This window comes from Grus americana, chromosome 2 (assembly GCF_028858705.1).
Source record: "Grus americana isolate bGruAme1 chromosome 2, bGruAme1.mat, whole genome shotgun sequence".
Classification (NCBI taxonomy): domain Eukaryota; kingdom Metazoa; phylum Chordata; class Aves; order Gruiformes; family Gruidae; genus Grus; species Grus americana.
In genome coordinates this window covers 158,581,666-158,609,344 of record NC_072853.1, presented here as the reverse complement: position 1 = coordinate 158,609,344, position 27,679 = coordinate 158,581,666, and the positions used below count along the sequence as shown (strand labels likewise).

Genomic DNA, 27,679 nt, shown 5'->3' with positions numbered 1-27,679 from the left:
GTTTATACCAAAATGACTTGAAGGTTGATTGCTGATTTAATAATATCCCCTCCCCTTGGGTTTATACTTCCCATCTGAAGGTGGGAGGGTGCACAACATGCACAGAAACAAACAATATTCTTTGTGTAAAATAGAAGTATTTCCTTTCATTAATTGTTTTACTGACTAACAACATTCTTATTATATTTTGCCTGTCAACAAATGAATGATCTGAATAAACAGAGCTGGAGCATGATCAATATGGCAAGGTCCATATCACTTTCAAGCCGTAGGTTATAATTATATTTATGAATGACAGGATTTAAATCTCCATAAATTATGCACCAAGCTTTGCATGCCTGTTCTTCTCCCTCCTGTGTGTACACTTTAGTATTACAATATCATACAGGTTTACTGTGAAATACAGTCACAGTCTATCATACCCCCTAGTGGAAAAGGATTTGAGAAACAAGTGCCAACATGGTTATGTGTATCCTTGAAGATGAGACATAGAGCTGATGCCAGATGGAAATGAGTTGAGGTCGCACCGTATTTTTAAAAAAACACAGGCAGAGTGCAATTTCTCAAGACTGGAGGAAGACGAGGAGATTAGGATTGGATATTTCCAACATTAAACATTCTCTTAATGACCCTATTTCGTAAAACAGAGCTTGCCTTAATAAAGCTTAGATTTGAAATTAGAGTCACTACTTGTCTATATGTTCATTTCAAAATCCTTTAATCTCTGGAGGTTAAGAAAAGCAATTAGTAACGCTCCAGAGGATTGTGCAAAGTAAATTTTATAGCAGCGAAGGTAATTGTCTCAGGAAATGTTTGGTGGGCTTGAACTAATGACTTGCAATGTGTACACATTTCTGTGCTTACTGTGTTTAGGAATTTGAAGCTTATGTCCATTGTTTATATTGCACTGAAGCCACTTTCTCTCCTTCTCGATTCTGGAAAAATTAAAATGCTTATACTGCTGTAACTGTGTTATATATTATATGTATATAGGTATATAAACATACTGATGTCAAATCAAATTAATGGGAAAAAGCACATGATTAAGAGAGGCATTTTTGTAATACGGTATGTTTATGCGACATGATTTACAGAGCAAAGGCAGAAAATTGCAGCTGGCTTTTGTCATAGAATACATAAATGGATTAAGAGTTGTACACTGGCTATTTTGTTCTCCTTTTGGTACTCAGAACAGCTGTAAATCCATTGACCACTTGATTCAGGTTTCACCAACATTTTTGACCTGAAATATTGACCAAAATTTATTTTGCGAAGCATTGCGCCATACTGTATTTCTATTACATAAGCAGGTACCTGACTAAACTTCAGAGATTCGGGAAATCTGAGAAGGAGGTATTGTGCCGACCTACTACAAAATAACTTCCCTGAACTGTGGAGTAGAGAATATTGATCATCACCCAGACTTAATACTAAAAAGGCACATATCTTTCACTCTTCAATAACTTTACTGTTCAAAGATTTCCTTCGTTTTGCACCTGAACTGACCAAATGTCAATGTATAGCTGTATGTATTCTCACATTTCTATTGACATGTATGTACTTACAGCCAGTGATCAATGAAAAAATCTTTTTTTTGTTTTAGCAAATTGAGCTTCTTGAGCCCTTTTCTGGAAACTCTTAACCTGCGCCTTAAACTGCAGATTGACAGTGTTCCACAACGTGCTGCAATACAGCCGAAAATGTATCCTCTGTTCATATTTATATCCTTTATCCACACCAAGCATGAACTGTTTGCAACCTTGCCTACAGAAATGTGCTCCTGTACTAAACATATAGCTAGCACGGAGAGAGAAAGTTAAAGATTCCTTGTACTGACATCACGCCTTATGCCTGACAATGACCAAGTACTGAGGATGGAAAATGCAAACTCCCTGCTAGGGGAAAGACATTGATTGCAGTGCTCACCAGTTAGTGGCCGATTTTCTATCACCACTTGCATTTCATTAGAGTGGTTTACACCATGCAGCCGGGTGAGGTGTAACAGATAGACCGCGAAGATTAGATAGACTGACAGTTTCAGACCAATCACATCTTCCAAATGTAACTACGTGGAAACAAAACTCAGGTCTGGATTTGATGGTGGCAGCTCAGAACTACCTCTGCAAGCGACATCTACAGCCTTCATAAATCAGGTAATTATTTGGACACCGTGTACTGCCCTCTTTTCTCCCCCTGAAATGATCAGGGCTGTGGAGTGACTTCATGGAGCATCGTTTCAGGGGAAGAGCAGAGGGCACTACAAGGTGTCCAAATAACGAAGTGTATTCTGATGCCCTACTGTCATTAGAATAATTTCAAAAGTCACGGAAAAGGGATGACTGCTGCAAAAGGGATGCTTTCCAACAACAGGAGTCCATGTTTGGTGGATCTCTGATACCAACCAAAACCAAATAATGGACTTTTAATTATTTTACATTTATCATTAATTTTATATTAATCATTTAATCTATATGCATCAAGATTGTGCTAAGTACACTGATACTAATTTACAGTGCAAAAGACGATGAAAGAGTATTTTAAAGATTTTACAACTCGCTTCATCTCAGGTGAAGATTATTTTTCTAAGCCTACAATTTAAATGATTTAAAAAACAGACAGCGCTCAATTTAGAGATTGATGCTACACTCAGTTTGTCCTATTTTTATTCTTCACAAAACGCAACTTCTGATGATTACTCAATATCTATGAATAATTTGCAGAGTTTAAAAATAATTTTTCTATTAATCTGTCACAAGCCATGAAACTTGACATTTTCACCATGCTGAGTACATGAAAGTTGCCAGCTTTGCCTGCCATGCAAATAAGGTTCTTAATTACAGTATTTAAAAGAACAAGCCATACAAGTGCTATCATTTTTTACAGCAAAAGTGTTTAGACGCTGAGAGAGTGGGAAAATGGTCCCAAAATGCTGCTTAAATGCACAGTGATTTTTTCTTTCTCTTCACAAAGATTAAGCTAAAGGATAAAAAAGTTCTATTTTTTAAAAAAATAAATTCTATTCTATTTATATTTCCCTTCTTCTTCTTTATACCTTTTAGTAGTCTCCCTGGTACACAAACAGCAGACAGTTTAAATTTTTAGCCTGTAAGCATTCAACACATTTTACAGACTGCAGGTCTCCTCACCCTCTGCACACCTGTGTTGTTAATAGAATCACATGTAAAATTTGTCTACTGGAATGATAGTCACCTTATGCTCAGTTTGCACAAGCGGCTTTTAATAATTAATGAAGAGCATGACTCGTGTTAGGACTTTTGCAGAGGTAAAGGTTCGGCATACTCATAGCTTTGATAGGAGCCAGATAGGACACAAATTTCTTTGACGAGGATTAGGCAGCACAACTAAAGACCAAAAACCCCAAACTTTGCTACATCCTCAATTCAAAAAGCTGCGAAGCTCAGAGTGCTACAGCCAGAGCCCTCCTGCTTGCCCTCTTGAGAACCTGTTTGCTTCTCCTTTAGCTCTGGGAGACCAGCTAGGAGATTTGTTCTTGAGCTTCCACTGCCAGCTGTGAGGCAGAGACATTTTCTTTGCAAAGGCGGCACTGCAAGTGGAATTTACTGAGCTCTTTTGGTCGCACCTACAGATGTATATTTGCTCTGACTGCCTTTCCACAGGCAGGTCGTGGTGCAGCTCATAGGCCTGGATATGCAATACTTACTCTCTAGGATGTAAAAAAAATGTGCAGAAGAATTATTTACCTTTTTCAGCTCGGTTGGAGGTCTGTAATATTCGTGCAATCCAACCACCGATCCAGGTGACAGAGAGGAAAAAAGTGTGTGTTTGTGTACATAGGAGAATTAGGTGGTCAAGGGCAGAAGGATCAAGAAAAACATGGACATCAGATTAATTTTGTATATTTCTTATAAGGCACAGCTCTTTTAAAGAAATCTCTACATGATAATGTTTTTCTATTTTTAATATTAGTTATTATTAGGCTGGAGAGGGTCCAGAGAAGGGGCACCGGGCTGATCCAAGGACTGGGAAGCCTGCCATATGAGGAAAGGCTGAGAGAATCGGGTTTGTTCAGCCTTGAGAAAAGAAGGCTTAGGGGAGACCTCATCACCATGTTCCAGTACTTAAAGAGTGGCTACAAAGATGGAGACTCCCTTTTTACAAGGAGTCACATGGAAAAGATGAGGGTAATGGGTGCAAGTTACTCCTGGGGATATTCTGACTGCACTCTAGAGGAAACTTTTTCACAATGAGAACAATCAGCAACTGGAATAATCTCCCCAGGGAAGTGGCGGGTTCCCCAACATTGGACACTTTAAAGATTCAGCTGGACGGGGTGCTGGGCCATCTTGTCTAAACGGTGCTTTTGTCCAGACAGAGCTTTTGCCAAGAAAGGTTGGACCAGATGATCCTTGAGGTCCCTTCCAACCTGGTATTCTGTGATTCTATGACTCTAATTGTGGACCAAGCTTTAGTTCAAGAGTGAGAAACAGTTTTGTTTCTATTCTCCTATCTGTCACCAAGTTCTGTACCGTCTTAGGGAAAATCAAGCAAACTTCTCAAGTTTCAATTTACCCATCTGTAGGAAAGGAATGATTACCTGTTAATAATATGTGAAATGTTATATAAATTAAATGCAATGGCACATATTCAGTGACTTGCTTGAAACAAAAGAGTACATCCTGCCTACCCTATAATGTTATGAACTTTACTTTTATTAAAAAAAGGAATATGATGGCATTCTTAGTCACACAGAGGGATGAGTAGCAGAGAAATACGAAGTTAAGACAGATAAACTTCAGAAGCTCACTTATCTATAAGAACCTTCTCTTGAGTAGGGACCCATGAGTACATGGAAATGTACCTATAACACTGGATTTCACTCTGCTTTTGATTACAAAGGTGCAAATCCTCTGATTTAATGAGATGAAATGGAAAGCCAAACTTTGTACGTTTTTATTTATAAGAGTCTCCCTAGATTTTTATAGCCTTTCTGTTTTGTCACCTAGAATTCATAAAATGCTGCAGGCCAAAATCCTTCTTGTTATTTGAATGTATTTTTATATTTTTCTAGCAGGAAAGTTACAGTGGAGAAGGCAAAATGATCTTGGTTATATGCACATTTATTAAAGAAAAGCACACAAAATATATTGTTCCTTAGGGGAAAAAGCCACAAGACTAATGTAATGCTGAGGTCGAGAAATCACTCATTTTTAAGTAAAGGAATGCATAGCTGAAACTTCCACCTTATTTTTGTTTCCTTATCCTCATTCCTTTAAAAATTGATGTATCTTTATATTACAAATTAGTTGTCAAATAAGACAATACATACCAGAAAACACAATGTAATTTCTTATAAAAGCCTGCATGCAATGAGTTACAGCACTACATTTTTCAGACAATTTGTTTTCCAGACTCATTAAATCTGTGGAAGAAGTCAAGTTTGAATAAAAGTGGTTCCATTATTTCTGAGTTATGCTTTTATAACATTTTAAACAAGGTTATGCCAAATAGGTTTAGCCTGTTGGTTTGCTATTTAAAATCAAACAACAGATGACAAATATTGCTAAACTTTTTTGAAAGGTATATCTTTTTATTGAGACCAACTAAGCATAGCACAGTTCAAATTGAAATAAAAATGTTGCTTAATTTCTGGACAATAAATGGAATGGAAATGAAAAATCAATCTATTGCTAGTTTATAGTACAGCACCTTAAGGAGTGCAGGATGGACTATATGTTTTTTCATAAGCACAATATTAAAACATTCCGCTCAGTGAATCTAAATGGCATAGATGGCAGAATCCAGAATCTGCCAATGTAGGAAAAAACTTGGCAAGAATATTAATCCACAGGTGTTCAACATACAACAGAAGAAAAGATTAATCACAATGGAGGAATGAAAGGAATCATGGAGAATCTGTACAGTAGAGGGAAGTTTGCAGATACAAACCTTACAAGACACTGTGCTACCTGTCCCACTACTGCTCAGTGGTTAAATAATCCTCCTTCACACTATCCTGCCTCTCAAGCTACCAAAAATTTCCTGAGATGTTCACATTTAAAGCATACATACACCACATGTCATAATCCATCAGCATGATGAAGTGAAAATACCAAGTACTGTTCTAGTGTTTAGGTTCTGGATGACTGAATGTGATTAACCGGCTGATTGAATTTTTCAGGTGTTAGAAAAATAACATGACAAACAATGAACAAAACCTATATAGCATGATTAGGACACTACAGCCAATGCACATGTTGATAATAGGTGAGGCTGGGAGCTCCACTCATCAGTCTGCCGGCCCAACACTTCCGATTTGAACACGTTTAAAGCTTCTCCAAACTTTCCCCACTTGGTTTGATTTTCAGACATCTTCCTCAGTTCAAGTTCTTTTCACTGGGATGGTTGGCTGGCTTTTCAAATTGTATTTATTCCAGCCCAACCGTTTCAGCCCTTCCTAAAACCAAGGATAATGATAGATATTGTTTGGTCATCTAAGGCCTTTTCTTTGAAAAGGAGGTGGAAAGTGTCTCTAACCCCTCTTTCTACTTGGAAACAGATATTTAAAGTATGTGCTTGTAGCTGTCCTCATGATAAACCTTCCAAATTCAAGCTCTTGTCAGATCATTGTTTACATAAAAATATGTAAAAAAGATAGTTGACACTAAAGACATACTACATTATAACAGGAAAAATCAATCTTGATTTACTTCATATCTAGATACACAGTCTCTCTTTTCAAAGTGTTATTTCAATAGGATCTCTGACATCCAAGGATAAATGGTGGTCAAGCAGTACAGAAGACCAATATTTCCAGGGGCCTCAACTTCATTTTTATCAGACTTCAGGAAGTATGTTAGAAATACGGTATGGAACTATGAAGATTTAAAGGTTCTAATGTTACTTTGAATTCTGCTGGTACCATCCAGTTCTGCCTCGGATTCAGACACAATTCATTTGAAGCAAAGTTATTTCAGGCAATTTGTTTTACAGACCAAGTAGCACTGTCTAAACTCAGAGTTGAATTCTGGGACTGCTGAACACTCAGAATGGTAACTGAAGCCACAGGGATCTCTGTCTCAATAAGTGAAGTTCTTTACAGAAGAGGTCGAATAAGGTATACTCTGAGACATCAGACTGGACACCTCATATTAGCAAATGCTTTGACTTTAATTTCTTCATGCATAACTCCAGCTCCGTATGGTCCTAATAATACCTCATAGCTCATGTGAGTTAAGTATATCAGTTCATGTTAGTCAAGCATTTTGATAGTGTAAGAAAAGCCATAAGAAAAAACAAAACAAAGTAAACCAAAAGGAAATGGATTTTCTGACCTCAAAGCAGGATTTGAATAATGTGCAATAAATAAATCCTGAAGCCACACATTGAACAATGAGAATAAAATGAAATATTGAAGAGCTGCTCATTAGCTGAGCATTTTATTTCCTGCATATGGAATAAGGCTGTAGAAAAATACATAGATATGAAGTAATATTTCAAGACTATATCATAATTAGTCTTTATCAAAAGATTGATATTTTTGGTTAGAAGAAAAAAGAAAGAAAAAAAAAAAGAAAATAATGGCTTGAATTCAGTCCAAAATAATTTTTTTTAATTCTTATCACCAAAATAAAAGCATTTTCCCTATAAGCTAAACTTAGTTAAATTTTGAAATTAGCCATTACTTTGAATTTAAAAATTATAGTATTTTATTTTTAAAATGTGAAACCTCCCTGCTGTGGCCTCTACAAATTTTGAAAGGTAGTTTTCAGCTAAAGCCTCCATACAGTTTCCACACATACCTTCAGTTAGCCTGAATTTTCATTTGTCATTTAATAAACTATTCAAGGAAAACACTGAATTCACCTCTAGTCTCAGTGTGGGTAGGGAGAGCAGTCAGGTGAAAGGTGAAGAACCAGCCGAAGGCCTGGGAGTTTTAACTTTAGACTCTGCAAGATCAGTGAAGTGGTCTTTAACTTAGCTTTGGATGTACGGTATCGATGGAACCAACCGTATATCATAAGGGAATATTAGTTAAGTTTTATGGCTTTGCAATCCAGGACATTATATTAGATAATCAGAATCAGCTTTTTCAACTTGAAAAAAAATCTATTTATATTAGCATTTGAAATTTAGCATAAGTATCTTGTTCATCCCCAACATTATATATATAGATTATATGCTTATGTAGGCAATTATTGTTACACTTCAAAACAACAGCAGCAGATGGAGATTAATGTCATTTTATGGAATGAATATAGAGTGCTCTGCTACAGGTTTTCCACTGGAAAATTAGATATGGAAGTGGGCATCCTTGTTGGCATCGCGTTTGCTGAATGGATATTTCTTTGAGTACTGAGTTTAGGTATGCTAGAAGGCAAAAATGACAAAGAAGCCCATTAAGATGAACGGGTGGAGGCAGCCAAAGCAGTAGAAAAAAATGGGGAAAAAAGAGACACCTAGAGCAAAAGATCATCAGTGGCAATAGGGAAAATCATATAAGGCTAAAGAGAGAAATAAGATGGAAACGAAAAAAATCAGTACTACGGCAGCATCCATCAGAGAATGTAATATTCAGCCAAAAATCTCACTCTTAACTGGAGGCTGAGAATGGTAGGATATGCAGTCTGAAATACTATAAAATCAGAATAATCTGTTTTCTTTCCATACAAAGGTATTCAGCTAAGCTTAGAGCTGAAAATCTCCCTTTAGCAGAGTTCTCGGTAAATACCCCAAGTATGAGAACATTAAATAAAAATTCAGAAATAATTTGTATTCTCATCAGAAACCAAATAAGTCATGCATGTTCTAATTCAATGGCTTTGCCTATAGACTCTGAGTGTCCTTTCCACTACTCTTACAGTTTAGCTTACAGATTTTAGCATTTTTATTATATTTGGATGTTTCTTGATAGTCTCTTGTGTTTGTAAGCTCACTCTATAATATGTGAAGAACTGTAATTACATGAAGAAGGTCAATGTTGCAGATTTCAGAGTGGTAAAATTATTATTTTTTTTAATAAATAGAAACCCTCCTAACACTACCACCCATCTGACTTCAATCCATGATACCAGTCCAACAATCAATCACCAGGGGCATTGGACACCCATAATTAGATTATAAAATCATAACTATAGTCATTTTACGTCTGCTTGTATAATTACATCAGCATGCTAATATCCTTTTAATGGTCTCTAATGATGTAATAAGAAATAATGGAATTTATTTGACAGCTACATAACCATTAACAAAACATATTAAGCATAACTATTACTTCCATAAAGATTCAGGCTGTATCCAAAAGTGACAGCTAACATGTTGGATCTCTTCTTCAACACTGAAATATTTCTAATTATGAATTTCCCAAATCTATTCCCACTCATCTGTTTCACAGGGCGAGTAAAGTTTATGTGAATGGAAACTTGACAACAAACCAACTGCAGAAGTGGACTGAATGCTCTGGGAGCCAAGCCTGAGGCTATACTATGAATTGCAGGCCATCGGTTAAAGTTGGCAGGATTGTGAACAAGAAAAGATAAAATAAGCTGATTACTACCATGCATCAACTAAATAAGAACTAACACTGGAATGGGTAGGAATCCATGGCAAAAGCAATTGTTCACTTACTAAACTCCAAAGCACAGGAAAAACTAAAAATATAGGGAAGAACAAAAGATATTTGTAGACAAAACTAAAGGTAGTAATGTATTTGTGAAGCAGTACCTTTAAAGCCAATTTTTTTCAAAGAAAAGGACAAGTAACTCTTAACTGAGAATTTAAAGAACTTTAGAAGAACTCACCCTCTCTCCTCAGTTCTTCATACACTATTCCTGTTGAACGCGATGGCTTTGTCTATACTCTCAAATTAGCCCTGTGATTCTCCTTAACATGTCTTTACTCTGAAATCTTTGCAATGGTCTAAAAAATTCAGGCCTACATTATTACTTTCTTACCATTCTTGGTGGGAAAAGAGAGAACTGAGAATTTTACACCAAGCTAATACTCAGGTCAAAGTTCAAAGTAGAATTTTTAGAAAACTGAATACCTAAGAAAAAGACTACTTTTAGTTGCCAGTAAAATAAAATAATTTGAATGACCCATGATGCCTTAGGGCAAGTAAAAAGCATATTTCCTGAGAGGTCTCATTCTCACACTTTCATATGTCAGAAGTGGATTAGGAATAACCACGACATCGAGTCTTTTCTGAACCCCCTCTCTGCGACGCCACTCAGAAGCTAACCTGAGCCTTCAAATTCATACGGTTTTCCAATGATGGCTGTGTAGTGATGACAAAAGAACAAATCCAAAAAGTGTTAATTCTTTGCTTGGTGAGACCTTTTTCTAAAGCCTCTACTACTGCTATATGTACTGGCCAGCTCCACATTTCTTTAGCATTTCATGGGTTTAACCTGAGTCAAAGCATCTCATTTTCTTGAGTAAAGAAAATTTATTACGGATGAATTCTTCACTAACTTCAGATTTGGGATAATCTTTCACAGATTTTTTGACCTTTTTAAAAGCCAAAGACCGTGTTTGTGCTGATAGACAGAATGCTTGGTCCTGTTTGGAGTTACTATCATTCAAAACACACTTTTAAAATACTGACCATATAATACAAGTACTTTCGGTACAGCCATACGACTGCATATTAATAGACACAAAATAACCAGCTTCCCTAATGTCACACATTCAAAAAAAGAAAAGGCTGTTCATAGCTAGCTATATCACTGGAGGGATATTTTTCATCAGAGAATGAATCTAAAACCTGCCAATTGCAACGTTGTTGTGACTTATCAAATGATAAAAAATAACGAAAAAGCTTTATGTTAACAATTAGAAAGGTAGGTGAAAGTGCTCTTGTACTGTAAATGAATGAAATTAATGAAGCAGAACCCGTTGATTCCAGCAGAGAAATTGTTCCATGGGATTACCCCTTTAAATGTGCAGCAGACTTTATCTGCTAGTATTCAAAGTCAAGGTTGCAAATTCTCTTTACAAGGAAGACCATATAATATTGTCATTTTTTGTAATTTCAAAAATCATTTTTTATAAAAAATACATTTCATAAAATACAAGCAAAAATACTTTCAGCAATACAAAGAATTATTCTAGCAAACAAAATATGGGAATATTTTCCTTCTAAACAACTAAAGCCAATATGCCTGGTATTTGTCAGATTTCTAAAAAGATTTTCTCACCAGTAATGTATTTCTCCCTACAAATACAGTAACAAAAGAGGTAGAATTTGTTTTCCAAATAATAATAAGCACTTCCACTAAAGATGAAACATCTTCAGACTATGGCTTAAAACACAGTATTAAACAATGAATTAGATTTGCTGGAACTGAAGGTTAAACCAAAGCTGATGGCAGCACAAGTGAGGCTGAGAAAGATGCTGCACTTCAGCAACCTGACTCCTGGGCCAAAACAAGCAGCCCCAAACCCTCTGAAACATAGGCAGGAACTGGATGCTACCCAGATATCAGCTATTTTCTGTGCGCCAAGATGTGACTTCTTTCCAGCAAGCTGTCAAAAACCTCCCACAGCTGACCCTTCTTTTCCATTACTTTTCTATCAAACTATTTTTATTTTCCATTTTACGAAGGAAGAACTAAGATTTGTGAAGTAAATGTTCCTACCAAAATTATTTCAGAAAATCCCCAATCTAAAAATTTTTACTGGACATGGCAATTCATAACCTCCTAGTTCAGGAGATGAACATGCAGACCATTCATAAGTATGAATCATATGAAGAAAAACAGTAGCTCAACATAGCTGAACTCCCTGTGACTTGTTAAATGAGTAGCTGACCAAGCGGCACGACCTAGTGTGCCACGTGCCAGACTCAAAGCCAGGGACTCCAGTTCTTGTCCATCTCTGACGTCATTTTCCCCCTCAGCAATGCTGGGTATAATGACCCTTCACAAGACTTTCCTTACCTAGAAACTGTTAAATAAGGTTGGTAATATTTTTACAGCACTTTGAACAGACTATTTTTCCCTACGGAAGCATAGGAAAATTTGTGTCTATAATTCTTTCAAAATAATTTGTTCCCGTGTGTAGGGGACATTATAAAGATCATCACGATATTCTTTTTTGTCTCTCACACACTTTCATTAATTTTTGGCATTAAAGAATAGATATTTCCTTGAAAGACAAACTATTCAAAAAAGAATGAGAAATCCAATAAAATAAAAAGGGGCGAATTCCACGTACGTACTTGACATCATCGAAGGCACTCATCTGCAGCTTCAGGAGATCTGCCACTTCCTTTATTAACTCCAAGCCCTGTTCCACACTCAGGGCGCTGTTGAAAGGGAGCAAGAAAACAGAGCATTACGAAAATGGAACTCATCAATACTTGAGAGGCTAAAAGTCCCAAAAGAGTTATCACTTTGGCCTCTTAGAGTCTGAAAGCCACCACTAACTGTATTCCTGTCACATAGTGATCGTGATATCAAGGGAATTGGGATCAGGTGCTTCTTCAGGCATGATGAATCACCTGAATTTTCCAGCAATAAGACAAACAATAAGGTGTAAATGGAATTGTTAGGAAGTGTAATGGGCCCATGATGCAGCAACCAGTTCATCTCAGTCCTCAATAAAAAATGTAATAAAGTAAAAGGACAGAAAGAGAGAAAAGGATTGACGAGACAAGGAGGGAAACAAACAATGAAAGTCAAATTGCAGGCACAGTATAAAATGGACAAGGGAAAAGCATATTTTTAAATTCATTAGTTTTTAAAATGAACCTTCGCCCAGTGAAAGGATACAAAATTATTATGGATTTGAGAGTAAACAATGGAGCAAGGCACACAATCCAGAGGACACTGATTAGATACATAGGATTTAGTTTGGTGTGTGCATGCACTGCTGACAGAACCCACTTTAAATCTTTTTAACCTTTGTCAATGCCACATTTACATTTTTTAATTTAGAAAACACGTTGCAATCAGGCCTAACACAAGAGGACTGCAATAATTTAAAAAAGCAGTTATCTAGATGCAAAATTTATATTTGCAACAATTTCAGGTTATTACAGTTACTACAACTCTAAAGACGCATTTAAAACATTCTGTCCCTAATATACCGATCATACCTTGTTTAGTTGTTGTTCAGTACTGTGGAACCAAATACAAAAGTATTAAGGAAGTAAAAAGATAAGGAAATGATATAGCAATGTCCAGTGAGAGCAAGAGATACAACATTCTTTGTCTAAATTGTGATTATAGAATTATCCTCAACATTGTTAAAGCCCCAAAGATCATAAAATTAAACCTTACAAGCTTGATACTTATCTAACTTATGCCACAGTAAATCAGCAACAACTTTGATGATACTGACCCAGGGGAAAAAAGGTTCTGTATTTTTTCCTTCAGGATTTATAACAAGTAGGAGAAGGAGGTGTCAAAAAAAGTATGTACTGTGAGACATGATCTTTTCAGCTGGACTAAGAGGAAAAAAAGATTTTTTCAAAGCTCTGTACCTAGGTTATTATTTCTGCTTCACAGTGAAAGTTTTTGAATCTAATTCTATATCATGGTAATCATTGCCACAATTTTATTTATTGTCTGCAGTGAACGCTGTTTGCTTATTATTTATTTATTTATTTATTTATTTATTGCACTGGGTTCTGCATACGCTGCCCTAAGGGCACCTCTATTTAAATAATGGGATGTCTCATGTGGATCTCAGTTAGGATGGAATTGCCTAGCCTCCCTTCATGCTACTAACCCAAAATGCTCAGGAGACCTCCTGTCACACAAGCAGAGGTAGCCCCTCAAGGCACCAGATAAATTTAGGGGTTTTCTAGATGTCTAAGACAGAAATGTTCTTGTGTGAAAGTAACAAAAGAATCTGATTGTTTCTGTAAGGAAAAAAATGTAGTATAGATTATTCATAAAATCCCTATATTTCAAGGACTGACAGTGGGTAGAAATGTGATTATTCCCATCACTATGAAAGCAGATTGTCATAGTGACTCAGGGGCTTATGTGTTAATTAAATCTTTTCTCCCAAAGATGTTGGCTTAAATTTTATGGAAATGATCGGTGTCAGCAAGTGGGCTTTTACTGTAATAGCAAGTCTATGCAGCGGCACAGGCAGAGTCTGCTGCGTACATTGGTGTCATTATTTACCAAGGGAGTGTCATTTGTAAAAGCTCAACCTCCTACTCCCTGCTTAGCCCTCCTCCCCTGAAAAAGCATTCTCCAACTTCAAAAACAAGGTATGCTGCTGCAAGCCAATGTAGTAACAGTAATGCGGGATGTAATCAGAGCATTTGAATGCTGGAGACAAAATGGGAGAGAAAATGGTCTGAAAGACCATTCTTTTGCAAGCCTGAGCATCCAGGAGTGGTCTTAGCAACTCTCATCCAATACCAAACCAAAACACACAGGTTCACAAACAGGAAAGCTGCAGAACCTGGACCCTTTGGTACCAGTACTATTATTGATCACACTAGCACATCTGATGATTCACATTAAGAATGATTAATTTATATCATGATATTTTCCAATATAAGTTTTCCAACTTCTTAGCATTGATACATACTAGTACTGTTTATTACAGTTCTGTGACGGTTGTACTGTAGGAGAGTTGAATATTCAAAACCTTTCTCTAAAAATGCCAGAACATCATTCCCCACACTCTCTTTCTGCTTTGCTTTTCTGTAGCGTTGCTCAGTGTTGCATGGCTCGTACTTGTACAGCGACTGCCTTCAGCTTTGTTTACACAGAGAGAGTACACCGTTCCCACCAGCACGGTGTTAAGCAAACTAGCCTACACTGCCACAGCACCCTACACACACATCACCCATCTGATTTCAGGTTTATACAAGGACTGTTACCAGAAGACAACTTGCAAACATCACCTATCCTCCTGCCCGTGGTCCTCCCACACATCCTCAGTGCAAGCACACAGTACTCGTGGAACAGCCACTGTTTGTGATCTTTCACATACTATGCTTGGTTTTCAGCTTGCTTGATTCAGTCCTACATGGGAAGAGGTTTCTGTATTATGGAGTGGTTTTTTGGGTTTTTGGGGGTTTTTTTTAATGAATATGATTCATCTATTGATTGTGAGGGTTCAACAACTATGGAATTAATTCAAAGAAAAGTGTTACATAGACTACGAGAGACAAAAAATAGTGGTTCAGATAAGGAACAGATAGTGAAATACTCCAGACGGAAATTGTAACAGCAGAAAGAAGACTCTTTAGACAACTTTGATGATGAAACTATTTTATCAAGGCCAAAGAGTTGGAGGAAAGCTAAGGGTGGGGATAAGGTTCTCATTAATTAATCTGAGTGCCAAGATGGTCATTTCAGTTCCCTACAGTGGGGGAGGAGAGAGGGGCATCCCTTTTTGGTGACAGTTCTTGCTGGGTCCAATTCACTCGGAGCAGCACAGCACAGAGTGAGTCTCTGGGCTATGGCCCCTCAGTTGCCAGACATGCTACAACACAGGTCCAACCCAAAAGTGCTTTCGGGAGCCTGGGATAAGACATTTTAGTACACCAGTAGTGGTGAACCCTTAAAAGAGAAATCAAAACTTACATAGGCCTCAGAGATACAAAGCATGTACTGGAAAAGAGAAGAGCAACAAAAGGCTTACCCATGGATGCTATTTATGCTTTGTGGGTTCTCTTAAGGTTGGCTCACCCTTCTTCTGCCAAAGAAAATTAATGACTCCTGCAGTGTCTTTAACAGTCCTTCTTGATATTACCACTCCATTTTTTGATTAACTTGAAGGTTTCTGATCACCTTTGATCTAGAATTTGGTCTTAGGAAGAATAAACTGTTGGATGGCATAACACCTTTTTGCAGATGACATAGCTGTTGCCAGCTGAGATGCTGAGATACTGAGATAGTGCTAACTTTGGGCTTCCTCTCATTTCACTTTCAGTAGATCTCTCTTTTGCATCTTCCTTCAAGTTAACTGTGCTAAGATAGGATAATAGCAGCTAAACCAAAATGTGATACATCTCATAGTTTAAAATAATTCTTTTGGAGTCCTTTTTAGGTTTAAAGCCCCAGTTCTCTACAGCTTGGAAGATGAAAAGAGAGTCAGAAAGTATAGAAAATTCATGTAACTTTCTTCCATTGCATTATCTTCTAAAGCCATCTCTATCTGTGAGTGCTAGCCTAAATATTATTTTTCAGTTGACGGATTCAGACCCTACCGAACCAGTAGCAGAACTCTGTCTCACTCAGATGCCAATCTCTATCTGATATTATTTGTAGAATATACTTTTTTTGACAGGTTAATGACAATGAAAAAATAAATGGAGAATGAAATATAAATATTTCTTTTGAGCTGTATGTAAACATATATAGTTTTAAAGTCAGGCAGAGTGTCATCTGCAAAATATTTCACTGCTGCTTTTGTTTAATATCACTTTTCAGGGCACTTTTGCACTAAACTAGCTATACCTCCTGGAGCATATGGCTTATAACTCTGCTAAAAATAGCCAATGTTATATGGTAGTACTACATTATCCCTTCAGATGAAATGACTCCCCAGTTCAGTGCAAGACTCTGATGTCATGATTTAACATCATGACATAACCATGAAAGCTTCCTTATCTGTTTTAACCGTGTGAAAAATAAATAGTCCAATCCATACCTCCTTGTCTGAGCTAAAATAATCATGAGCTAATCAGCTGCCTATAACTTCATCAGGAGTTTTGTCTAACAAAACAAACAAACAAACAAAAAACCCCCCACAAACAAACAAACAAAACAAACCAAAACAAAAAGCAGATCTAAGCTATATAGCTCTATCATTTAGAGATAAATTTGAAATGAAAGTACAGGAATAAATATCTCTTAACTTTAATGTAAGCTGCTGAGCACTTCTGAAAATTAGTGTAATCCATTTAAATGCTCAGGAGCAGATTTGGGAGTCCAGCTTTCTGTAATTGTTTGTTAAAATGTGTCCACAAAGTGTCCTGGACATTGAATACAGGAAAATTAGATTGCCTGGTGAAAATAATATTCTGTGTATTCCAATATGTAAATCCCTCACAGTGAGGGAGCCGAAAACAGAAATATTTTAAGGAACAATCCACTTACAGAGGTAATTTAAATAATAGAACATTGGATTATAATCTTCCTCTGCTATTGTCTATTAAAGATTTAACTTTTCATTTACTCAGTTTACAAGAAAAATACAGCGATGAGGAGTAATTTCTAAAATCTCTTTCCAGAAAGTCATCACAACTTAAAACAATCACATTAAGTGATTTTCTTCTCAGTCACTGCTACAAAATGTATAGAATTCGCTAGCCATTTTTTTAAATCTGTCTGTACAATCCCACTGTCTTCAGTGGTTTTATACATAAGTGAGAGAATATCCATTGCTGAACGAATTATGAATAAGGAACAAAATATGTCTTCATCTGGAAGAGGCCTATCATTGCCCTCAATTTTACCATCTGTAAAACGAAGACAATGATACCAAGTTTCTTTTTCAGATGCCTAATATTGTTATATAAAATACTATTATTGTTGGACTTGCATACCTTCTAGATCTAAGAATAGAAAAAGCAGAACTATTGGCTGTCCCTAAAGGCTATATACATATTTCTCCCTACCAAATATGGAGAAGATGTTGTAGTAGTAAAGATCATACAAGCCGAAAATTAACTTTTAGTTATAATAAAAACTTCCCTTATTCCCCTACCAAAAATGTTGTTCCAAACTTCTTCAGCACAGAGGATATGACTGGGTTTAGAGCGCCTGGATCCAGGTGAAGATAACTTCTCCGTCACTGGTAAGTTAGTAGTCTTGCTAAATGCCTGCTGTTGGCAAATGGAGTAGGAGGCAAGAGTCTTATGGAGCAGACATGCCTCACAAGTGGCCAGTTAGACCATTCCAACAAAAGTAGTGCTGAATATTGGATGCTGATCTCAAGATCAGTTCAGCTTCATGTTGCAATTATCCAAACAATGCTACAAATGAATGCCACGTTTCCAAGAAATTCCCAAGATAAACTACAGAGCTGATGAGTTAGAACAATCACTTTGAATAATGGATTGTCTATTTTTGACCTGGACCTAATGATTTATGCATTCAAGGTTCAAAGCTTCCCCTTCTGGTTAAAGAACAAGAAGGAAACATGTAAATGAAGGAACAGGAGGAGTTCTGCGGGGAGCGACACTGGCAGCATGGTCAGCTCTGCATGCCGAGCTAAACGGAGCTCAAACACTAATAAAAGCCAGTGGGCAATGTCAAAGGGAACAAGAGGAAAAACAGAAGTAAACAATGATGAAAACTATATGTTCTGTATTTCCCAACATGCCTGTCAAAACAATCTCATAAATTGATCCATTTTGGTAGTGAAAAATCGGATCCAGTTATACAGATGGCTTGATTGCTAGCATTTGCCAAACCTGCTCCCAGCCCAAGGAGAGCAACATGTAGCTCAATGTTACGCTGAGGTTATGTCAGTCTCCCAAGCAGTTGCTCTCATTTGCTTTTCCTCCTCCCAATTGCCAAGTGTCTTCGGAAACCCACTTACTGAACTCTGAAATGCTCCCTTAGTGCCGTCATTCAAATTATGTATTGTCTTTACCAGACTGTACCTAGTGCCCTTCCAATACTCTGTTTAGCAATTGTAATGCAGCACTATAATGGACATCCAGTCAGCCCTGTCAGATTAGTTCAATTGAATCATTTTCTGCAAAAATGAAGAATAATCTACAGTACAGAAATAGGCCTGACATTGGGAATTGCACTCCTTAAACCTGAATGTCAGTCTAATCTCCAGTGAAATCTTAAGTAAGGTAGGGTTCAATCCACCTAAAATTTGCTTAAATTGGGACACAGGCAGTGAAGGCCAGTTTCCCCATTTTTAAGAGCGCTGAGCAATGCACTAAAATTGCAAGGCATTTCTCTACAGCCTGAAAGCCTCCTGAGCGCTTAAATACAGTCCTCCTGACAGTATCAGAAAGTGCATTTTCTGGGGACGTAAATGCCACTCACACTCAGGCTCTCTTCTGCTATCCAAACTGAAGCACAGTGGCATCTCCACTCCACCTATTTTCCCTGGAGACGGTTCAAAAGTTTGGCTACACTGGTCTTCAGCTTGAATAGTATTGAATCCACATCTCAACCAGAGGAAGGCAGAACCCGAACCCAGCACCTAGGACTTTAGGGGAGGAGATATTTTTTATTTAGACTAATGTTTACTTCAAAAACACTTTCAGTATTCACTAATGTAAAATGCACACATGCTCAAAAACTAAGTTTGGACCCGCAGTCTTCCTTCCTCCTGAGTGCTGCAAGTTAAGAGTCATGTTCTCTCTTGCATATTGTCTATCTTCCTCTGTTGCTTTTATGCCTGAAGATGAACCACCTGGCCATCAAGAGGATGATGGACAGTGCTATCCCTCTGGGATGGTACACAGAGCACTCTCCTAGGATGTGGGAGTTAAAACTGCTCAGACTAACTTCAGTAAGATCTCTTCCATCTCCTGCTTCACTTCCTAACCCCTGCAGTAAAAAGCAGAAGACAGGCAGAAGATAATACACATGGTGCCTTTCAGCAGAGGAGCACTAGACACACTCAATCCCAGAATATCCTGCTTGTTTGGCATGTGTAAGTGAAACAAGGAGATACCTTGCAGTCTGGGCTGCCTTCTGGAGTCTCCAAAAGTCCCTTGTAATCAGTGGAGGAAAGGAGGTGCCTAACTCCCTGTGTGGGTATGTCTTCACTTGTCTCTTGGGGAGCTCAATGATGCCAAATGAAGTGGATGACATCCCCATCCTTGGGGAAGACGTGCAGCATCCAGCAGCTCTAAGTTTGGCACCTAAATGAGGCAGTTTGAGTTTCACCTTATATTCTGAAATAACCACATTTCAGCTTTAAACCTAGAAATGTGCCTTAAAGGGAAAAGGTATTAACCACATGGATAACAAGACAGATACCCAGCGCTCTTGAAAATAGAAGCTGAATGGACTAAATCTGTTGAAGAATTTAATTTTAGCAATCAACTTTTATTAATCAATGAGAGGTACATGCAGATTACACCCTGCAGGTGAAAGTGTTGGGTTAGAACCTTAAGATTCTTTCTCAGTTGGCTCTTTACCCCACAGATCCACATTAGCAAAAATAATCTACTAGAAGACCTAGTCTGACAATTGCCTGCATGGGTTGACCAAAGATCAGTGTCTTCTAGTGGTGGTACTTTACTCTAGAAGCTAATCTGAGCCTTGAGCTGACAAAGCCAATTTTGCTGGTCCTCCCTAACTCTGTATTTGTTTTTAGTGTTTATATCTAAAATTTTTTAACAGTCATCCACTTAGTAGGCACACATAGGAGCGTCTTTCATGTTGAAGATTTTCTTTTTTTTTTTTAGTACTGCTCTTAGATACATTTTTTCCTCTAGTTTTTTTAAACACTGAATTTTAAGAAAGATGCATTCCATAGTTTAAAAAAAAATGTTTAAGAAAGTTCCACCTGGCTATTTTTCAATAATGTCTATGTGCATTGACATCAAATTGGCTTCCCCTCATTGACAAGGCAACAGTCTATAACAGTATCACTTTCTTAATGTGCAGCACAGTCTCCTTAGTACTGTAGATAAAAAGCTAAACCTTAAAAAAGCATAATCAAAGTTCAGAAATACGGGTCTGGAATACCATATGGAATGCTTTAGAGAGTCAAATAAAGAGGTCAACTTTAGGATGAACAAGGTTGAGGACTAGTTTTCTCTAGCTGCTAAAACCATTTGGCAGCAGCATGGGCATTGACCAGACTGCAGGCAAACTCCCTGCTGATGGGGAGGTGGGAGGAGCAGCCCGGCCAGCTCCAGCACAAGCTGCCATCCTCCCTCCGTGCCTGGAAAAGAGCAGGTATATTTGTCACAGGGTTCAGGCTGAGCAATGAGACTCTGAGGTGTATGGAGGTGTTGCAGAGCTTCTTTAAAATGGCTTACAGATATGCTAGGAACAGTCTGTCTGCTTATTATTAGCTCTAACGAATGAAAAAGATTAAATCCAGTAGAGGGGGTCCCTTTGAACAGGTGATAGTAGCTGCAGCACTTTTAACCACCCACCTTCATGGGCCAGTCTCAGGCCTGCTTCCTTTCACACCGTATCTCCACTCTCACTGCATTGCCTGGCAAGGAGAAGCGGAAGAGCCGGAATGCCAGGACTTGAGCGCTGCCTCTCCGTGGGCAAGGGGCTGGCGCATACCAGCTATGACTGCTCTGCCTGCTAAAAGCAGTCTAGAGAAAAGGGTAAAGAGGGGGAAAGCAATTTCCAGTTCCTGCTGCTGGGATCAAGGAGGAGCGAGAAGAGCAATTGCTGAAGGGAGCACATCCCCAGCAGTACAGACTAACCCCAGACCTTGAGTCAGTTCTCAGCAGTAGTCACCAGCACAAGACTGGAGGTTATTTTAAACCATCTCAGACATGCTACTGCCTGATTTTCTTAAGCCAGCAGTAAATACAGGAGAGTCCAAAAATAAGACTTAAGAAATAAAGTCCGAGATAATTCTAGAAAAGTTCTGAAGGAGGGCAAGAGAAATGTTTAGCTGAGATACATCTCTGTAAGGACTACCTAAGGAACAGTCTGCTCTGGGAAAAACAATGCTGTGACAGACAAAAACCAATAGTTCTTTAATTTTTTTGGGTCTTGTATTCGCACTGCTGAAAATCAAGAAAGAAAGATGTTAAAAAAGTAGTTAAGCAGTTAAGTTTCCCTGAGGAAAAACTTAAAAGGCATGGGGTTGCTATGAAATTGCCAGTATTCAGGCAGTTGCCCAAAGCCCAGTCAAAATTAGCAAAACATCCATATTCTATCCCCGGAGTACTAGGGACACCTGACCAAATAAATGAGAATATTACACACAAAAAGACCACATTCTAACTGATTCAGTATCAGACTCCAGTGGTCAGATACAAGAAGGGTGCCTTCTTATCCTGACATGAACCTCATGAAACACATGAACACTATGTTTCCAGATTGGGGTGACAATCTCAGCCATGCACTCTATTTCCACGCGCACCCCCTGCACTCCAGCCTAGGCAAAGAACAGGCAGAGATCAGAAATCAGTCCCTTGTGCCTCATACCCAGAAGCAAGAATATTCCTTCTGAAAATAAATAAATAAGATTAATGTATAATTCTACAACAATTAGTTAATGTGATTATGTATATGCTAATTATTTATAAAAATCTCTCTCTTAAAAAAGTCTCCTGCTGAACTCTTGACCTCAGTGATATATATTAGACTAGTTTCTGTTTTAGAAATACACGGCAGGGAAACGGGGCACCTACTTCAGGATTTGCATGCCTTCTTTTAAATTTTCAAGTCTGAAAATACGTGCTACCGTACCAAGGGCAGGATTCATGTATCTAAACACAGCAAATCTTTTCTTCAAAATTTTCCACAGCCTCAGAGCCCAGACCATGAGGAGTTTTCAGAATATATGTTTTTTTTTCTTCCCCAAAAGGACTATTTTTGTTAATGTCTATTATTCTGTCACACTTATTCCAGCTGAATTTCATCTACCATTGTGCTCCTTAATCCCTCAATGTATTTAAATCCATCTGGAATTTTTCTAAATCCTCCATAGTTCTTCCTAACAGAGACAATTTGCCCATGGGGTACCACTAATCTCTCTACACGCTGAGAAGCAGCAGTTCATGACGAATCTTTCCCTCCTATCTCATAACCAGTTCTTAATCTGCAGTGACACCCTGGCCCTTGCTCTGTGACTCACTCTCCTTAAAATCAGTATGAAGAGCATCCCATTTATCTCCTGTTGATTTGAAGGGGAGATACAACTTGTGGTTTTGCTGCAACAGCAGCTTGTCTTCTGGAAGAGTCTGATGTATCTCATCAGAAGGTGCTTCACTCCTGAGGGTCTTCCAGGCATGGTGGTGCTGTGAAGGAGAAGAGAGGGTCCCTGACACTGCCTCCTGGCCGAGGCTCAGTGGCCTTCAGATATAAATAGCCAAGATTTAAAATGTGAATAGTAGCTTATCATTGATATGGTCTCAGAGTCTGTGATCACAGCACTTCTTCAGCTCAGAAAAGCTGAAAACAATACGAGGAAAGCTTTTATTTAAAGGACACAGGGTTGTGGGTTTTTTTTTCCTTTTCTCTTTACTCTTATTTATTTATTTATTTTTCCTGCTAAGATTAGTAAATATTTTAACAAGCAACATAATGGGAAACTCAGTTACTGAAGTATGAAATAGAAGGATGTGAACCTCTTTGTGTGCAAATGTCAGTAGTAACTGAACTATGGAAGAGCTGCTGATGCCATCAAAATAACCAGACGTAGCTTTACCAAGGTTCCTCAAGAGATTTTCACTCCCCTCTTCCCACTGTCTCCTGTAATTTGGCTTCACGGTACTTTCTAGTACAGCAACACCACTCTTCACTGATCTGAAAGGTCACTTACCAAACCTGGCTGATTTAGCTGCCAGCTACCAACATCTGAATCACGAACCCTGCAATCTGGAGCAAAGACGTCACATTTCTCTGAGGAGGGAATAAATGGTGTATGGTGTCAGCTACATGTGCCCCATGGAAGGAGTAAGTGCTCCTGCCACCTTAGGTAGCACACGGCACGTCAGAGAAGACATAGTAACACAGTGACATGACTCTCCCATTCTCATCAGGTTGGCAACGACCAATAGCAAGCTATTGAATTGAGTCTTCTTCAACTCCTACTTCACTTTTTCTAGACACAAGGGAAGTCTCACTCATCACAAGAGAGATGCACATTATCCATACACTGGAGACATTAGAGAAGTTTGCTTCAGGTCACAGAGGAGGTAAGTGGCATAGCAAGGACTACTGGGAATGTTTTAATATCAAAGTAATTTATAGTGTTTCCATTAAATTCTTTCTGAGCCTACCAAGCCAAAAAAAAACATTTAGATGCCAAAATTGTATTTATTTCTCTTGTCTGGAAGTGCCCCTGAGAGTAACTCATCCGATAATCTATAGTGAAAGTCCTGGGCACTGATGTTTCAAGTCCATGGCGTTACAACAGCCTTCCTTGTCTGAGTTTGAGTCTTTTGTACGTGTTTCAGTGTAGTTTCATACATCTTGAAGCCCACGTCCCCAGTAAAGACTTAGAGAAGGAATGTAGTTCAGCCCTAAATGGATTTAATTTGGTTTGAACGTGGTGCCTTAAATTTAGTTTAAATAATGATTATTTTTTTAAATGGTTCACATTTATTCAGGATTCGTGAAAGCAACCAAATAACTTCTGGGCACAAAGCTACCCACCGGATTGTTTGAGAGCTGCCTGACTTCACAGCACTGTTACTGTAATCATTTTAAGGACACTGCAATTTTATTGCATTGGAGTCTGGTTTCATTTTTCTATGCTTGTTTCCTCAAAGGCTTTATTAGCCATAAAACCTTTTTAAACTTACTTATGTTTTGACAGCTCAGCAAATTCCCACTTTCTGTAATTTTTTCCCTCTTTTCCCAGTAAGTGTGAATTTAAACCCCTTAATACAGCCAGATTCAAGTCCAGACCAATTTGTAACACAGATGACACTTGGTAAAAATCAATGGCAGTGGTCAGGCTATGAAGGTCAGAGGAGATAACGACATCATGGATACATGAGAGTGATAGAGAAGTCGAGAAGGATCAACTCTCTAGAGTTATAATGGAAGTGTGACACTGTGCCAGCCTGTACTTGCATTACTTCAAACACACAGTGCCTCCAGCTGGGTTAATAGCAACAAATTCATACAGATGCCTTGTCCCTAGCAGAAGCATGGAAATAATAGCAATAATTGGTGCCGTAATTGTGATATCCTCCTTTCTGAGACTGAAATGGACCCCACCAAAGTACTCCCTAATGCATTTTATGCTGAATGTTAGATACAGCGCTGGAGTCCACCCGCCACAAACCCCGAATCTCTGATGCAAAAAAGCCTTGAAAATACAAAGTTGTTCTTTCATATCAAATTAGTCCTTCATACAAGTAATTAAGAAAGGAGATTGAAGACAACTGATGATACACATTTTAATGCACTTCTGACTTTTCATTCTTTCCTTTCCTTCATATCTTCCTTCTTCCTTCAGGGCAGCTTAAAGCCTGGACCAATTTATAATGCAAATTGTTTAAATTAAAAATGACAAAGAATATCCAACAACCTGGTGTTAAAAGAAAGAAGTTAAAGAAACACAAAAATTTCTGTAAGAGATCCAAACTTCAAAGGTTTTAAACCTGACTTTTTATAAAAATCATTTTCCATGCTATTAAGAAACTAACTCTAATTTCATTTCTATAGCAGATATACCTAGTCTTTAGATTGTGGCATACCTTCTTCAAACAAGTGCCAGTGGAAAGCCAGAATATCTACTTGAAAGAAAAATCAAAATATTTTCTCTGTTCCAATTTATTCTCTGCGTTCTGAATTAGTCCTCACTGACTTTCTACTTACAAAAATTCATTTGTGTGAAATAATGATTTAGAGTGAGATTAAAATTTTTCATTCTAATTTGTAGTGGTCAAGCGTTTACATTGTGTACATGTTATTCGAGTTAAGAAATTCCAAAAAATTTTCAGGCATGAAAATTAAATGGTGGCATTTTTATATCTAAGCTTCCCAGGACTGGACAGAACAGCACTGATGAAAAGTACTGGTAGATAATAAACTGCATTATGATTCAGTTTGCTGCATTTCCAGGAATCCTGATTTTTTACTTTCTCCTTCTCACTCATTTCAAAAGCTTAAAATTCATCACTCTTTTATAATGAACTACATGGCAATTACCTGAAAAACACTGTGATACACCTATTGACCAATGGTACTGTGAGATATTGCAGGATCTCAGGGTTTTACTGACTACCACTGTTTATAAAAACAAAGCACAGCTCCCAGTCCCATCCCTAGTTCCTGGATAAGTAATGATGTGCAGCCTCGGCAACTCAAGGTCTGTAGCCTGGAGACAGCAGAGTAACCTGAACCTGCTCACAGAGCGGTTGTGGAGTACCTGCATCCGCTGCTCTCCTGAAAGACCCGACAAAGGGATGCTGATGTGGCACGGAAGGCATGGAAAGACAGAGATGGGAATGCCTGGGAGTGTCTGTTCTGGGAAACCAGGCCAACAGCCACATCTGTTCAGCTACGTGGAGAGATACAACTGTGAGCTAGTCCTTGGGGCGCTGCTGGGGATTCCAGGCGCACTCCTACAATTACCCATTGCCTTTCATCAATTCAAGTGACCAGAGTGATTCCTTGCCATTATTGTTGCTAGTGTGACGGATTGGCTGGGCACCGGCTACATCAATTCAAAGTTTTGCTCTGGATGTTCCTCTAGAAGTAAAAATGCAGAGCTAGTCCTGATAGAAAGCAGAGGAAAACATCTGGGGAAGTGAAGTCTTAAGAGGAGGGAAAGATGGACCCTTGGAAGCAAACTTCTCTTGTAAAATGATCTACATCAGCAGGTGAGAATCATATTCTAGGATAATATATTTCAATAGATTTTGGAAACACAAAAGCCAAGGGAAACAGAAGTACAACAGATGATCATCTTATCCCTGCACATACAACAAATAAGAAAAAATTCAAAATATTCAATGCTGAACTCTCCTATTGAAATAAAAATACAATATTGTTCTCTATGGCAAAGCTACAGTAACTGCTATTTTCCTCTTATTTTCTTGTTCAAGAATAAGATGTATGAAATACCATTTTCCTATGGGATGTATAATATCAGAATTAAGGCATTGAAGCAATAATCTGGGGGATATGATCTCTGTCACTTTCTAAGTATCACAAGGAATCTGGAGGACTAAAGAGAGAAAAATTATTTTATGTCTAGAAAACTCTAGAGAGTGTGAATAATTACATGTGAAAACTTAGCCAAGGAAGATTCTAGAATGACGTCTCTCCACCAGTTATGGCGCTGAGACACAATGACAGAATTGTCTCTACTGGATAAATTCATAGGCAGGTATTTGCCATCTGGTTATTTAGGCAGGGAGTCAAGCTATGTTAACAGAAGCAAAACTTCTGGCTTTAAAATCAATGATGGACATTTATGGAACTTACTTATACAAGGGCAGAGACTGCTAGGGAAAGTGACAAAGTGGGGGATAAAAATTTTACATTTAACCTTTTTTTAATGTGAGCAATGCTGTTCCTTGCTGATTTTAACAGACTTCAGTAGCAAGAGTTTTTCTGGTTTATGTATGTTATAATTTCTTTTAGTTTTTTAAAGCTAGCTGTAGAAGTTAAGTGAAGAATATGCACAAATCCTTTTTGCCTTGATAAAGCACGCTTGCAGGTAGAATAACAATTACTAAGAGGACATTGAGATATGCAGAGAAGGTCAAATCAGTGTTTCTGTTTGTATATATGTATTAAAGGACAAGAACATTTTGTTTTTATTTTCTAAAAAAGAGCTGAAGAGTCACATAGAATACAAAAGCTCAGCTTCTAAGAAACATCAAGACCTTCCAGTAACAAAGAACAATAAAACCTATCAATCAGCCCTGTTTCATTGCTGTAGATATTGTGATTAATTTTCTCCTATTTATTTTAAATTTAATTTTTAAATGCAAATAAAATGCACCAAATATTTTAACCTGGCAGGGGAAACAAATAATGAAGATTATAAAAATACAATGCTTTAATGACTTGCCTGGAAAACAGAAAACTTGGGGAATAAACCATGAGTTCTGTGTAACCCAGATTCAGAGTCCTAACCT

At 37.9% G+C, this 27,679-nt stretch overlaps 1 protein-coding gene across 3 annotated transcripts in view; it reads right to left on the bottom strand.

The window, feature by feature from the left end:
- Positions 1–27,679, bottom strand: part of PTPRN2 (protein tyrosine phosphatase receptor type N2) — a 665,329-nt gene that overhangs the window by 365,564 nt on the left and 272,086 nt on the right. For all 3 annotated transcript variants that reach the window (XM_054817056.1, XM_054817058.1, XM_054817057.1), the window contains exon 10: positions 12,200–12,286. In XM_054817056.1, coding sequence (XP_054673031.1) covers positions 12,200–12,286 — 87 coding nt within the window. The remainder of the gene's footprint in view (positions 1–12,199; positions 12,287–27,679) is intronic.